Source organism: Pseudorasbora parva, chromosome 8, assembly GCF_024679245.1.
Source record: "Pseudorasbora parva isolate DD20220531a chromosome 8, ASM2467924v1, whole genome shotgun sequence".
Classification (NCBI taxonomy): domain Eukaryota; kingdom Metazoa; phylum Chordata; class Actinopteri; order Cypriniformes; family Gobionidae; genus Pseudorasbora; species Pseudorasbora parva.
The window spans coordinates 20354134-20371211 of NC_090179.1; the positions used below are offsets into that span (position 1 = coordinate 20354134).

The 17078-nt window shown below is 32.7% G+C and overlaps 1 protein-coding gene across 2 annotated transcripts; it reads right to left on the bottom strand.

Annotated features, from left to right (window-relative positions):
- Nucleotides 1-205: 205 nt before the first annotated feature.
- rhbdd1 (rhomboid domain containing 1) lies at nucleotides 206-16874 on the bottom strand. Of its 2 annotated transcripts, XM_067451656.1 has the most exons (8): nucleotides 16650-16870; nucleotides 14548-14700; nucleotides 14059-14338; nucleotides 4247-4379; nucleotides 4011-4099; nucleotides 3440-3496; nucleotides 1453-1653; nucleotides 206-791 (listed from the first exon to the last, which is right to left on the bottom strand). In XM_067451656.1, the coding sequence occupies exons 1-8, from the start codon at nucleotides 16650-16652 to the stop codon at nucleotides 691-693; spliced, it is 1017 nt and encodes a 338-aa protein (XP_067307757.1). In that variant the 5' UTR covers nucleotides 16653-16870; the 3' UTR covers nucleotides 206-690. The 2 variants fall into 2 exon arrangements, with proteins under 2 accessions (XP_067307757.1, XP_067307758.1); XM_067451657.1 differs by lacking the exon at nucleotides 3440-3496 and having other exon boundaries at nucleotides 16650-16874.
- Between the last annotated feature and the right edge of the window lie 204 nt (nucleotides 16875-17078).

Below are 17078 nucleotides of genomic sequence, written 5' to 3' on the forward strand. Positions count from 1 at the left end.
CGGTCATAATGTTATGCCTGATCAGTGTATGTGAATGGTGTGTTATGCATCCAAATACAGTAAGTCTCTCTCACCTAGTTTAATTATCTCTATCTCTCTGTATTAACCTGAATTGCAGTCCCTTTTTATTTGTACTCAATATTTTATAATTTACCATATGAGCTAGGAGTTATCTTGCGACCAATGCACAACCAGCTACAACGGATCAGAAAAAGCATGATTTATTGTTTGCTTAGAAAAATATACTTTCTTAAGAAACAAAGTAATAGTTACTTAAGGATAAAAGTTTTTGGAAATAAACAATTGCTATGTGCTAGAGGAGATTTACAAAACACTTCAGTGCGACTTATTGGCACACTGACAGTCATATTACTGTGCGTTCAACATACTGCACAAGGCACTCGTATCTACAATGTGTCATGGATGTTCACTTTATGAATGTTCATAAATACATTAAGAGCAGCATTTAAAGCAAAAAATGTGTGTACAAACTTATTGCAATTAGAAAAACAGGCAGAGGACATGGACACCTCCCACACGTTAGAGGATTATCCACTGTTGACATCATAAATGCTATTCAATGACACAACCAATCAGCAGAGGAAGAGTCTTCTCCGCTGGATCTGATTGGTTGTTTAGTGCTGTCTTTACTGTAAACGATGTAGCAGTTATCCAATGTTCTCCAAGCACTCAGCTGGTAAATCTCTGAAGTCTGCGCCAGCGGATCTCTTCAGGGGTCGGGTTAGAGCGGGTATAAGTGCCATGTGAAGATCTAGCATGCGTAGAACCACCTGCAAAGCAAAAGGTAACACTTTAGTTAAGGGTTCAATTCTGGCTATTAACTAGTTGCTTATTAGCATGCATATTACTAGCATATTGGCAGCTTATAAAGAATACCTTATTCTGCACAACATATTCTATATTCTTTATCATATCCAATATCTAAACATAACAACTACCTTACTAATTATTAATAAGCAGGCAAAAGTCGTAGTTAATAGTGAAAAGTAATATTGTTATAAATAGAATATTGTGAAATATTATTACAATTTAAAGTAACTGTTTTCTTAAAATGTAATTTATTCCTGTGATGTCAAAGCTGGATTTTTAGCATCATTACTCCCGTCTTCAGTGTATCAACATATAATCATTCTTATATGTTGATTTCCTCTTCAAGAAACATTTCTTAGTATGTTGATCAATGTTGAAAACAGTTGTGCTGCTTAATATTTACTTTTTTTTTCAATTGAATGCATCCTTGATGAATAAAAGTATCAATTCAAGCTAAATGAATAAAAAGACGATCTTACTGACCCCACATTTTGAATGATGTTGTATGTATAACAAAATAAAGCATCAAATTATAATACATTTTTATTTACAAGCTTGATTATGTCGAAGCATTTTTAAAATGTGGCCAGTGGCTATTTTCAGCAGCTCTTGACTCCTCACCTCTTTCGTTCAGGCTGGCCCTGACAGCGGCCTCATACTGCTCCTCATCTGACAGTCCTGCTGTATAGGGATGCTGGGGCGGCGCAGAGGGCATGTGTGAGGCGTACGGATCCCTGTAGGGGGCGCCATAGTGTCTGGGATTAAATGACCGCTGTCCGTAATGGGTGTTTGGAGGATATGGCATGCCATATCCGCTGTATCCTGTGAACACAGACATACAAATTATGGACCTTGAAGACTATTATGGACTAGTAAGCAGTCATAGGGTTAGTTCACCCAAAATGTTCATTCTGTCATTAATTACTCACCCTCATGTCGTCCGACACCCGTAAGACCATCACAAATTAAGATATTTTTGATGAAATCTGAGAGCTTTCTGACCCCACATAGACTGCAACGTTACTGCAACTTTCAAGGCCCAGAAAGGTAGGAAAGGCATTATTAAAATAGTCCATGTGACTACAGTGGTACAACCTTAATGTTATCAAGCGATGAGAATACTTTTTGCGCCAACAAAATAAAAAAACAATCTTTATTAAACAATATTTTCTCTTACCTGTAAGTGTGTGTGTTTGTGTGTGTGGGCATGTTTCTGTGACATATGAGGACACAAATGTGTATAATGACATAGGTATGACACAGGTATTACAAGGAGGGTGACTTATGAGGACATTGGCCATGTCCCCACATGCTTATAAATCATACAGGATGAGGTTTTTTAGAAAGTAAATATGCAGAATGTTTCCTGTGATGGGTAGGTTTAGAGGGAAGGGGCAGTGTAAGGGGATAGAAAGTACGGTTTGTACGGTATAAAAAACAGTACGCCTATGGAATGTCCCCATATGATACAAAAACACTGTGTGTGTGTGTGTGTGTGTGTGTGTGTGTGTGTGTGTGTGTGTGTGTGTGTGTGTGTGTGTGTGTGTGTGTGTGTGTGTGTGTGTGTGTGTGTGTGTGTGTGTGTGTGTGTGTGTGTGTGTGTGTGTGTGTGTGTGTGTGTGTGTGTGTGTGTGTGTGTGTGTGTGTGTGTGTGTGTGAGAGAGAGAGAGACTCTTTAACTCCACCCACTTTCAATACAGCGTATCTTTCTTTTATAAATATGATAAAAACTAAAGACTCTTGGGAGATATGAAGGATGCAGTACTACTCTATAGGTACTCAAGTGTGTTATGTACCCTTTATGGTTGTACCACTGTAGTCACATGGACTATTTTAACAATGTAACTTTCCTACTTTTCAGGGCCTTGGAAGTTGCAGTAACGTTGCAATCTATATGGGGTCAGAAAGCTCTCAGAATTCATCAAAAATATCTTCATTTGTGTTCTGAAGATGAACGAAGGTCTGGAAGGTTTGGAACGACATGAAGGTGAGTAATTAAAGGACAACTCCGGTGAAAAATGAACCATGGGGTAATTAACACATGGTTACCGAATAGATCGTTCTCTGGGATGCGTTTTCATGAAAATCGAATGTAATGACCACAGTGTTCGTGGCTCGACTCGTCAAGACTGCTTTCCAAGATGGCTGCTGTCCGTATACGTGTAATGTACTGTCTTGATAAAGTATCTTCTTATTAAACTGTTTGTACACTTACAAAGTTCTCAATGTTTGTTAGTAGTATTAACTAGCGATTTAATTTGACTTACTCTGTGCCCCATAGACTAGTGTTATAAGCTAATCTGTTTTTAGAGATAAAACTCTTTACATTCGATTTTCATGAAAACGCATCCCAGAGAACGATCTACTCGGTAATCATGTGTTAATTACCCCTAGGGTCATTTTTTTTTCAGTTGTCCTTTAATGACAGCATTTTCATTTTAGGGTGAACTAACCCTTTAATTCCTCTCATCTTTAAAGTCATTTCTAGGACCGATGTGATTCAGTAATATCAGATGGCAGCCTTTATAACAAACTGAAAATTTCCCTACAGAACAAAAAGAGAAAAATGATTCAGATTTGATATTATTCAAGATCTTTAACTGTGTACCTGATGAATTGAAGTATGTCTGCTGCCCTCCATAATTCCCATTAGATGTCACAATGCCTGAAATAACATAGATATGGCCGTTTATGTGACATTTATTGCCAGATTAAGTGTCCTCATAATATTCAATGTTTTAGTAAGGAGTCTCTTTTGCTTACTACGTCTGCATTTATTTGATCTAAAATAGATTTAAACCAGCAATGTTGTGAAATAACAGTTTTCTTTTTGAATACAATTAAAAATGTAATTTATTCTTGTGATGGAAAGCTGAATTTTCAGCATTATTACTCCAGTCTTCAGAGTCACATGATCCTTCAGAAATCATTCAAATAGGATGATCAAAAAACATGTATTATTATTATTATTATTATCAATGTTGAAAACAGTTGTGCTGCTTAATATTTCTGTAGAAACATACATTTTATTGAGGATTTTTTGATTGATAGTAAGTCAAAAAGAACAGCATTTATTTAAAATAGAAGTTGTTTGTAACATTAAAAATATCTTTACAGTTACTTTTGATCAATTTAACACATCCTCGACTCCAAACATTGAAGAGCAGTGTTGTGTTTACCTGCACAGCTTTTCATGATTCTTTTAAGTGGTCCATTCGTGTAGAGCAGCCCAACCAGGATCCCAGCCAGGTGTCCAACAAATGACGTCCTGCAAGAGTGAAAGTCTGTTAATACAAGCTGTGACTCAGATCCTAGTAGTTTAGCTTAAAAAAAAAAAACAATGTCATATGGTCTGTAGTGTAAATGTGTAATTGTACTGTTGTTTTAGTGTCTTTGAAATGAGTGTCATGCCTACCCCGGATTCATGATATGGATGAGGACCAACTCCACCCAGCAAGCATAGCGATTGGCTATGGGCATCCCCAAGACATACGTGGCACCACCTGGGTGATAATGATTATTGACCACCTTCAGCCCAAACAGAACACCTGAAATAAAACATAAACAGCTTCTTTAATGAAATTCAGCTTTAACTCAGCTTCACAAAATGCTTGTTTCATACTAGAGAAATATAAAAATGATCTATAAATATATAAATTAATAGATTTATGTTGTCCCATTCTTTCCATTAATGTCATAGTAAAAAATACATCTCCACTACCTTTCAAAAGTTTTGAAATGTAGAGGTTTTTTTGTTGTTTTAAAAAATATATATTTTATTCAACAAAGATACATTAAAATAATCAAAAGTGACAGTAAAGACTATGGAAGCTTGTTTCTGTCACAGAATAAAACATTTTAAAAGACCATTTTTTTGTGACTTTTTATCTCACAATTCTGACTAGTGTTGTCACGATACCAAAATTATGACTTCGATACAATACCAGACTAAAATATCGATATATTGATACTAAATCGATACCACAGTTAAAAAAAAAAGAAAAGATGCTTAATATGACAACAGAACTTATTATTCATTGTTATTTTTTACAAAAAAATTAATGTGGCCAGCATGTTCCTTAGGGTTGGGCATCGTTTTGATTTGAACAATTATTGATCAATTACTATTAAAATTATCTCACAAATTTTTGCTATCTCAATGTATTTTTTACAATGGTGTAATTGTGTTGCAATAGCTTACACACAGCACAAGAAAGCTTGATTTCAAATGGTAAATTGAATTTAAAAAGACGAGTAAACAGTAATTAAATCAGAACAAATAAACAGATTACAAACAATAGCACAAATAAATGCAATAGAATAGAAGATACAAATTAAACAGACTGCTTTATGTTTTCAGGTAGGTCTAACATTCAGATAAGTAACTGAATTAAAAAAATGCATAGTAATTACATTTAAAACAAAAAATTCAATAGCGTACAGATGAAACTATTAAAGTTACTCAAGTTGATCAGTCAAGAGCAGTGTGATCGTTTGTCTTTTTGTAGTTTGAATAACAAACGACTGCGGTCCCTTTAAGACTAACGGACGCCTGGATCCTGAACACTGTTCCTGTTACTCGTTCTTCCTGAACTGTTTGCGACTGTGTTTACGTTAATACTCTTCCAGATGTGCACTGATAATTCTTTGAGTGTATTTGACCAATAATAAGCTGGAAAAGGAAGCAAATGTTTGCACTTGTATCATGTCAGAGGCGGCTTTATTACGGTAGGCTATGTGTGTGCGCTTCAGATGTGAGCACGAAATCTGCGGGGATTAGTAGAATTAATTTATGTGCAATCCCGCGCGAAATTCAGCCCGATCACACACTAACACTAACACATTGTCATGAGGAAAAAGTCCAGCAGAACGTGCGTTCGCCGTGCTCAGAGGTTAACCGGGCTGAGTGAGATATGCCGGCGTGTGTGTCAACTCGCTGACGGTCAGAGAGGAGAGCGCAGCTGGTATCGATACTGTAAAAACTGAGAATCGTATCGTTTCAGATATTCCAGTATCGATACATATCGAAATATCGATATTTTTGACAACACTAATTCTGACTTTATAAATATTCCCAGACTAAAAGGTATGTTTGAGCTGTTTTAACTGAAAGTACCTTGTACTGATATATCTTCAAATATATCACTAAAAATGTCACTGAAACCTGGCCTATATCTCACAATTCTGACTTCATATTTCACAATTCTGACTTTATATCTCACAATTCTGACTTCATATTTCACAATTCTGACTTTATATCTCACAATTCTGACTTTATATCTCACAATTCTGACTTTATATCTCGCAATTCTGACTTTATAACTCACAATTCTGACTTTATAACTCACAATTCTGACTTTATATCTCACAATTCTGACTTTATATCTCACAATTCTGACTTCATATTTCACAATTCTGACTTTATATCTCACAATTCTGACTTTATATCTCACAATTCTGACTTTATATCTCACAATTCTGACTTTATATCTCATAATTCTGACTTTATATCTCACAATTCTGACTTTATATCTCACAATTCTGACTTTATATCTCACAATTCTGACTTTATAACTCACAATTCTGACTTTATATCTCACAATTCTGACTTTATATCTCACAATTCTGACTTCATATTTCACAATTCTGACTTTATATCTCACAATTCTGACTTTATATCTCACAATTCTGACTTTATATCTCACAATTCTGACTTTATAACTAACAATTCTGACTTTATATCTCACAATTCTGACTTTATATCTCACAATTCTGACTTCATATTTCACAATTCTGACTTTATATCTCACAATTCTGACTTTATATCTCGCAATTCTGACTTTATATCTCACAATTCTGACTTCATATTTCACAATTCTGACTTCATATTTCACAATTCTGACTTTATATCTCACAATTCTGACTTTATATCTCACAATTCTGACTTTATATCTCACAATTCTGACTTCATATTTCACAATTCTGACTTTATATCTCGCAATTCTGACTTTATCTCTCACAATTCTGACTTTATATCTCACAATTCTGACTTCATAACTCACAATTCTGACTTTATATCTCACAATTCTGACTTTATATCTCACAATTCTGACTTTATATCTCACAATTCTGACTTTATATCTCACAATTCTGACTTCATAACTCACAATTCTGACTTTATATCTCACAATTCTGACTTTATATCTCACAATTCTGACTTCATATTTCACAATTCTGACTTTATATCTCACAATTCTGACTTTATAACTTACAATTCTGACTTTATATCTCACAATTCTGACTTTATAACTCACAATTCTGACTTTATAACTTACAATTCTGACTTCATATCTCACAATTCTGACTTCATAACTCACAATTCTGACTATATCTCACAATATCTCACAATTCTGACTTTATATCTCACAATTCTGACTTTATATCTCACAATATCTCATAATTCTGACTTTATATCTCACAATTCTGACTATATCTCACAATTCTGACTTTATATCTCACAATTCTGACTTTATAACTCACAATTCTGACTTTATATCTCACAATATCTCATAATTCTGACTTTATATCTCACAATTCTGACTTTATATCTCACAATTCTGACTATAACTAACAATTCTGACTTCATAACTCACAATTCTGACTTTATATCTCACAATATCTCATAATTCTGACTTTATATCTCACAATTCTGACTTTATATCTCACAATTCTGACTTCATAACTAACAATTCTGACTTCATAACTCGCAATTCTGACTTTATATCTCGCAATTCTGACTTTATATCTCACAATTCTGACTTCATATCTCACAATTCTGACTTTATATCTCGCAATTCTGACTTTATTTCTCACAATTCTGACTTTATATCTCACAATTCTGACTTTATATCTCACAATTCTGACTTTGTATCTCACAATTCTGACTTTATATCTCACAATTCTGACTATATATCTCACAATTCTGACTTCATATCTCACAATTCTGACTTCATATCTCACAATTCTGACTTTATATCTCACAATTCTGACTTCATATCTCACAATTCTGACTTTATATCTCACAATTCTGACTTTATATCTCACAATTCTGACTTCATATCTCACAATTCTGACTTCATATCTCGCAATTCTGACTTCATATCTCACAATTCTGACTTCATAACTAACAATTCTGACTTTATATCTCACAATTCTGACTTCATAACTAACAATTCTGACTTCATATCTCACAATTCTGACTTTATATCTCACAATTCTGACTTTGTATCTCACAATTCTGACTTCATATCTCACAATTCTGACTTTATATCTCACAATTCTGACTTTATAACTAACAATTCTGACTTTATATCTCACAATTCTGACTTTATATCTCACAATTCTGACTTCATATTTCACAATTCTGACTTTATATCTCACAATTCTGACTTTATATCTCACAATTCTGACTTCATATTTCACAATTCTGACTTTATATCTCGCAATTCTGACTTTATCTCTCACAATTCTGACTTTATATCTCACAATTCTGACTTCATAACTCACAATTCTGACTTTATATCTCACAATTCTGACTTTATATCTCACAATTCTGACTTTATATCTCACAATTCTGACTTTATATCTCACAATTCTGACTTCATAACTCACAATTCTGACTTTATATCTCACAATTCTGACTTTATATCTCACAATTCTGACTTCATATTTCACAATTCTGACTTTATATCTCACAATTCTGACTTTATAACTTACAATTCTGACTTTATATCTCACAATTCTGACTTTATAACTCACAATTCTGACTATATATCTTACAATTCTGACTTCATATCTCACAATTCTGACTTCATAACTCACAATTCTGACTATATCTCACAATATCTCACAATTCTGACTTTATATCTCACAATTCTGACTTTATATCTCACAATATCTCATAATTCTGACTTTATATCTCACAATTCTGACTATATCTCACAATTCTGACTTTATATCTCACAATTCTGACTTTATAACTCACAATTCTGACTTTATATCTCACAATATCTCATAATTCTGACTTTATATCTCACAATTCTGACTTTATATCTCACAATTCTGACTATAACTAACAATTCTGACTTCATAACTCACAATTCTGACTTTATATCTCACAATATCTCATAATTCTGACTTTATATCTCACAATTCTGACTTTATATCTCACAATTCTGACTTCATAACTAACAATTCTGACTTCATAACTCGCAATTCTGACTTTATATCTCGCAATTCTGACTTTATATCTCACAATTCTGACTTCATATCTCACAATTCTGACTTTATATCTCGCAATTCTGACTTTATTTCTCACAATTCTGACTTTGTATCTCACAATTCTGACTTTATATCTCACAATTCTGACTATATATCTCACAATTCTGACTTTATAACTAACAATTCTGACTTTATATCTCACAATTCTGACTTTATATCTCACAATTCTGACTTTATATCTCACAATTCTGACTTTATATCTCACAATTCTGACTTCATATCTCACAATTCTGACTTCATATCTCGCAATTCTGACTTCATATCTCACAATTCTGACTTCATAACTAACAATTCTGACTTTATATCTCACAATTCTGACTTCATAACTAACAATTCTGACTTCATATCTCACAATTCTGACTTTATATCTCACAATTCTGACTTTGTATCTCACAATTCTGACTTCATATCTCACAATTCTGACTTTATATCTCACAATTCTGACTTTATATCTCACAATTCTGACTTTATAACTAACAATTCTGACTTCATATCTCACAATTCTGACTTTATATCTCACAATTGGACTTTATATCTCATAATTCTGACTTTATAACTCACAATTCTGACTTTATAACTCATAATTCTGACTTTATAACTCACAATTCTGACTTTATATCTCACAATTCTGACTTTATAACTAACAATTCTGACTTTATATCTCACAATTCTGACTATATCTCACAATTCTGACTTTATGTCTCACAATTCTGACTTTATAACTCACAATTCTGACTTTATATCTCACAATATCTCATAATTCTGACTTTATATCTCACAATTCTGACTTTATATCTCACAATTCTGACTATAACTAACAATTCTGACTTCATAACTCACAATTCTGACTTTATATCTCACAATATCTTATAATTCTGACTTTATATCTCACAATTCTGACTTTATATCTCACAATTCTGACTTCATAACTAACAATTCTGACTTCATAACTCGCAATTCTGACTTTATATCTCGCAATTCTGACTTTATATCTCACAATTCTGACTTCATATCTCACAATTCTGACTTTATATCTCGCAATTCTGACTTTATTTCTCACAATTCTGACTTTATATCTCACAATTCTGACTTTGTATCTCACAATTCTGACTTTATATCTCACAATTCTGACTTTATATCTCACAATTCTGACTTTATATCTCACAATTCTGACTTTATATCTCACAATTCTGACTTCATATCTCACAATTCTGACTTCATATCTCGCAATTCTGACTTCATATCTCACAATTCTGACTTCATAACTAACAATTCTGACTTTATATCTCACAATTCTGACTTCATAACTAACAATTCTGACTTCATATCTCACAATTCTGACTTCATATCTCACAATTCTGACTTTATATCTCACAATTCTGACTTTATATCTCACAATTCTGACTTTATATCTCACAATTCTGACTTTATAACTAACAATTCTGACTTCATATCTCACAATTCTGACTTTATATCTCACAATTGGACTTTATATCTCATAATTCTGACTTTATAATTCACAATTCTGACTTTATAACTCATAATTCTGACTTTATAACTCACAATTCTGACTTTATATCTCACAATTCTGACTTTATAACTAACAATTCTGACTTTATATCTCACAATTCTGACTTTATAACTAACAATTCTGACTTCATATCTCACAATTCTGACTTTATATCTCACAATTCTGACTTTATAACTCACAATTCTGACTTTATATCTCACAATATCTCATAATTCTGACTTTATATCTCACAATTCTGACTTTATATCTCACAATTCTGACTTTGTATCTCACAATTCTGACTTTATATCTCACAATTCTGACTTTGTATCTCACAATTCTGACTTTATATCTCACAATTCTGACTTTGTATCTCACAATTCTGACTTTATATCTCACAATTCTGACTTTATATCTCACAATTCTGACTTTATATCTCACAATTGGACTTCATATCTCACAATTCTGACTTTATATCTCACAATTCTGACTTTATATCTCACAATTCTGACTTTATATCTCACAATTCTGACTTTATATCTCACAATTCTGACTTTATATCTCACAATTGGACTTCATATCTCATAATTCTGACTTTATATCTCACAATTCTGACTTTATAACTAACAATTCTGACTTCATAACTCACAATTCTGACTTTATAACTCACAATTCTGACTTTATAACTCACAATTCTGACTTTATATCTCACAATTCTGACTTTATATCTCACAATTCTGACTTTATATCTCATAATTCTGACTTTATATCTCACAATTCTGACTTTATAACTAACAATTCTGACTTTATAACTAACAATTCTGACTTCATAACTCACAATTCTGACTTTATATCTCACAATTCTGACTTTATATCTCACAATTCTGACTTTATATCTCACAATTCTGACTTTATATCTCACAATATCTGATAATTCTGACTTTATATCTCACAATTCTGACTATATCTCACAATTCTGACTTTATATCTCACAATTCTGACTTTATAACTCACAATTCTGACTTTATATCTCACAATTCTGACTTTATATCTCACAATTCTGACTTTATATCTCACAATATCTCATAATTCTGACTTTATATCTCACAATTCTGACTATATCTCACAATTCTGACTTTATATCTCACAATTCTGACTTTATAACTCACAATTCTGACTTTATATCTCACAATTCTGACTTTATATCTCACAATATCTCATAATTCTGACTTTATATCTCACAATATCTAACAATTCTGACTTCATAACTCACAATTCTGACTTTATATCTCATAATTCTGACTTTATATCTCACAATTCTGACTTTGTATCTCAAAATTCTGACTTTATATCTCACAATTCTGACTTTATATCTCACAATTCTGACTTTATATCTCACAATTCTGACTTTATATCTCACAATTCTGATTTCATATCTCACAATTCTGACTTTATATCCCGCAATTCTGACTTCATATCTCACAATTCTGACTTTATATCTCACAATTCTGACTTCATAACTAACAATTCTGACTTCATAACTCGCAATTCTGACTTTATATCTCACAATTCTGACTTCATATCTCACAATTCTGACTTCATAACTAACAATTCTGACTTTATATCTCACAATTCTGACTTTATATCTCACAATTCTGACTTTATATCTCACAATTCTGACTTTATATCTCACAATTCTGACTTTATATCTCACAATTCTGACTTTATAACTAACAATTCTGACTTCATATCTCACAATTCTGACTTTATATCTCACAATTGGACTTTATATCTCATAATTCTGACTTTATAACTCACAATTCCGACTTTATAACTCATAATTCTGACTTTATATCTCACAATTCTGACTTTATATCTCACAATTCTGACTTTATAACTAACAATTCTGACTTTATATCTCGTAATTCTGACTTTATATCTCACAATTCTGACTTTATATCTCATAATTCTGACTTTATATCTCACAATTCTGACTTTATAACTAACAATTCTGACTTCATAACTCACAATTCTGACTTTATATCTCACAATTCTGACTTTATATCTCACAATTCTGACTTTATATCTCACAATTCTGACTTTATATCTCACAATATCTCATAATTCTGACTTTATATCTCACAATTCTGACTATATCTCACAATTCTGACTTTATATCTCACAATTCTGACTTTATAACTCACAATTCTGACTTTATATCTCACAATATCTCATAATTCTGACTTTATATCTCACAATTCTGACTTTATATCTCACAATTCTGACTTTATATCTCACAATATCTCATAATTCTGACTTTATATCTCACAATATCTAACAATTCTGACTTTATATCTCACAATATCTAACAATTCTGACTTCATAACTCACAATTCTGACTTTATATCTCATAATTCTGACTTTATATCTCACAATTCTGACTTTGTATCTCAAAATTCTGACTTTATATCTCACAATTCTGACTTTATATCTCACAATTCTGACTTTATATCTCACAAGTCTGACTTTATATCTCACAATTCTAACTTTGTAACTCACAATTCTGACTTTATATCTCACAATTTTGACTTTATAAATCACAATTCTGACTTTATATCTCAGAATTCTGACTTTATATCTCACAATTCTGACTTTATATCTCACAATTCTGACTTTATATCTCACAATTCTAACTTTGTAACTCACAATTCTGACTTTATATCTCACAATTCTGACTTTATATCTCATAATTCTGACTTTATATCTCAGAATTCTGACTTTATATCTCACAATTCTGACTTTATATCTCACAATTCTGACTTTATATCTCACAATTCTGACTTTATATCTCACAATTCTGACTTTATAACTAACAATTCTGACTTTATATCTCACAATTCTGACTTTATCTCTCACAATTCTGACTTTATATCTCACAATTCTGACTTTATAACTAACAATTCTGAATTTATATCTCGCAATTCTGACTTAAGCTCTGTGAGATATTGTGAGATAAAAAGCCACAAATGCCTTTTTTATTTTTTATCAGAAATAGGCTTCCATACAGTAAAGACGCATAATGTTAGAAAAAAAACTATTTAAAATCTAGAATAAATAAAGAATAAAATCTATTTTAAATAAATGCTGTTTTTTAAACTTTCTAGTAATCAAAGATTCATAAAAAGAAATGTTTCTTGAGCAGTAAATCATCATATAAGTGTGATTTCTGAAGGATCATGTGACTGAAGACTAGAGTTATGATGCTGAAAATCCAGCTTGGCCATCACAGGAATAAATTACATTTTCTAAATATATTCAAATAGAAAACAGTTCTTTTAAATTGTAATAATGTTATCATGATGCAACACAACACACACCTGAGAACCCCACCGCACACTGTAGACTATATGACGAGTCTTCAGTCATCTGTGTCAGTCCTGTCTCAAGGAGCAGGTATACCAATCCGGTGAGCAGAGAGAAGACCGACAGCAGGTACGCAAACCAGGCGCCTCCCAGTTTCCTCTCAAGCTTGAGGCCCTTCCAAAGGAACGAGGCCATGTTGAAGTATAGATGCATGTCGTCAACATGGTGAAACGGTGACAGCAACAGACGACCCCAGTCTCCATACCAGTATGCCTCGCGAACACTCAAACATGTCTGAAAAACAGAGAACGTTTAGACCAGCTTTACAAAACATCTTATCAGCATTCAACATATTGCAAAATGTGTCTACCACTTTTACCAACCTTTTAAGTAAAAAAATGCGAAAGTTTAATGGCTGGCAAATTTTCTACATTCACTTGCTGTCGGCAGAACCCATTTTGGACCCTGCATGTGCCCTGTTTTCGGAGTTGAATAACATCTACCTTTAGGAGGGGTTTGAAAGGAAACAGGAACAAATAGACGTTGAGGCCCAGTGTTGCAAGAGTGACAGGTGGGATGTTGTCTATTCCCAGCTGGAAAACCTGCGAGGCCAGCAGGAGCAGGCCGAGATTGAATCCTCTTTGTCTGTTGCGCATCTAAAAGACACAATCACATCCTCATACACAGTGTTGTTTAGATTCTTAAAAGACGGCTTTTTTTCATTAATGTTTTCAAATCATTTTTGGAATAACAGTTGCAATTCATATCATCTGTCTATAAAGCATTTAAAATCATGACACACGATTGGAGTCTGTCTGTTGCAATTGGTATTAGGGAAGGGGCATTTCCATTCTAGAGAGCATCTGATTGGACATTTTCAGTCTCTTATCACAGAAGACGTGAACGTAACTATTTGCCAAAAATTTTGGAATAAATTGGCAATCATTAAATGTAGTTGTGTATTTTATCTAAAGCTAAAATGATTGGAAATGGGTCCCTTTAAGGTATTATGGCATACAATTATTATCTAATTATCTTGTTTCATCTGACAATAAAATCATTATGCATGCATGGTAAGCGCATTCAAATAAAAATATCATCAAACCGCAGAGTCCCCTTTTAAGGGAGTAGTTAAATTTCTAATTAAATGTAACACTCAAATTAAATTTAACACAATCAGAGTTATATTAATAAATGTCTTGGCATTTTCCCAGCTTTATAATGCAAGTGATGGGGTCAATTGAGTTTGAAGCTCAAAAAGCACATCCATCTATAATAAATATACACCACGTGGCTCTGGGGGGTTAATAAAGACCTTCTGAAGCGAAGCGATGAAGTTTTGTAAGAAAAATATCCTACCATATTTAAAACTTTATAAAGCAAATTATCTAGCTTCCGGCAGACATCCTCCGCATTCAACTTATGAAAAAATTGTAACTGTCGTAAGTGTTTTGAATTTGAATTTGAACTGCGAGAAGTGTTACACTTTCAAGTGGAACACGCCCAGCTAAGAATTTTAGGTTATAAGAACGTTTCCCTAACGTTCCCATTAAATTATAAAAAACGTTTTTGAATGTTCTAGGAACGTCGAAATGTCCCGTTTGTGGAACGTTGTATTAACGTTCTCATTAGGTTCTAAGAACGTTAAATAACGTTCTTATAAGGGTCTGGAGTACGATCAAATAAAATATTCCTGTTTTCTCCTTTAATGTACTTGCTTTTGATTATTGACATCTTATTCTTTCTTAAAAAAAGCTAAAACCACTTTTATGATTGACTTTTATATTTATATTACATTAATGTTTAATACATAATTAGTTTACTAGATTTTTCTTCTGATTGTAAAATAAATAAATATATACACGAAATTAGCATTTAAGTGTCACTAAGTTGTCTCTGGATATACAATTATGTATCTGAAGTTTGAGAAAAAAGCTGTATGACTAATTTGTAATGACTAATATTTTTTTAAATGTAGTAACGTTTTTAAAACGTTTTTAGGATGTTACTCAATAGCAAATAACGTTGGCACAACGTTCTAATAACGTTACTGCAAGAACTTTTTTTTGATAACTTTGAGAGAACTTTCAGAGAACGTTAGCCAACGTTCTGAGAACGTTCCCTGTTAGAAGGTGGTCTGGGGGAAGCTATTTTACTTTATAAAGTTTTACATATTAATATTTTTCTTACAAAACAATTCAATTCACTTATAAGGACTTTATTATTGCCCTAGTGCCATAGAGTATGTTGTGGATGGATGCACTTTTTATAGCTTAAAACTCAATGGACCCCGTTACTGCCATTATTATAAAGTTGGAAACAACAGGATATTATTAATATAACTCCGATTGTGTTCATCAGAAAGATGTCGTATACACTTATGATGGCTTTTATATGACTTCATAACGGATGAAACGTAGTTTATGAAAATGTTATTTTAAATTGATACTCCTTTAAATCCCCTTTAAGCCCCAATTAAGAAGAATTATTCAAGATACTGTAATTTTAATATACGTAATATTACGCATGTAATCTACATACAAGCACTATTGTTTTAAGGTGAAGTCTTCTAGGTTAGCATACTGTATTTAACGTTACCACTTACCATTATAAATGAATGACAGCTGCCGTTTTGAATGTTCGAAGTTCCTACGTTGTAATTTGGATGCTGTGTCGTGAGCGGTTCACGAGTCCGAGTATTCGCGATGAACAGTAAGACACGTCAGATTTTACTTTCATTTCAATATGTTTCCTCAGGTTGTAAACACGGAAGTGATGCAACTGGGTTTCTGGTCGCGTGACCTCATCGCTCCTGACCCCTCCTGACGTGTTTTTTTCTCTCTCTTTTTTCTTGAAGTGAACTGTCTGACCTTTATTGAGAGAGAGAGAGAGAGAGAGAGAGAGAGAGAGAGAGAGAGAGAGAGAGAGAGAGAGAGAGACTGGATCATTTCACAAATACGGTATCCACAGACTCAAATAAAAATCACACTATCGTCAATAAAAGGTGAAGATAGAAAGATGGGGCCGTGGGAGG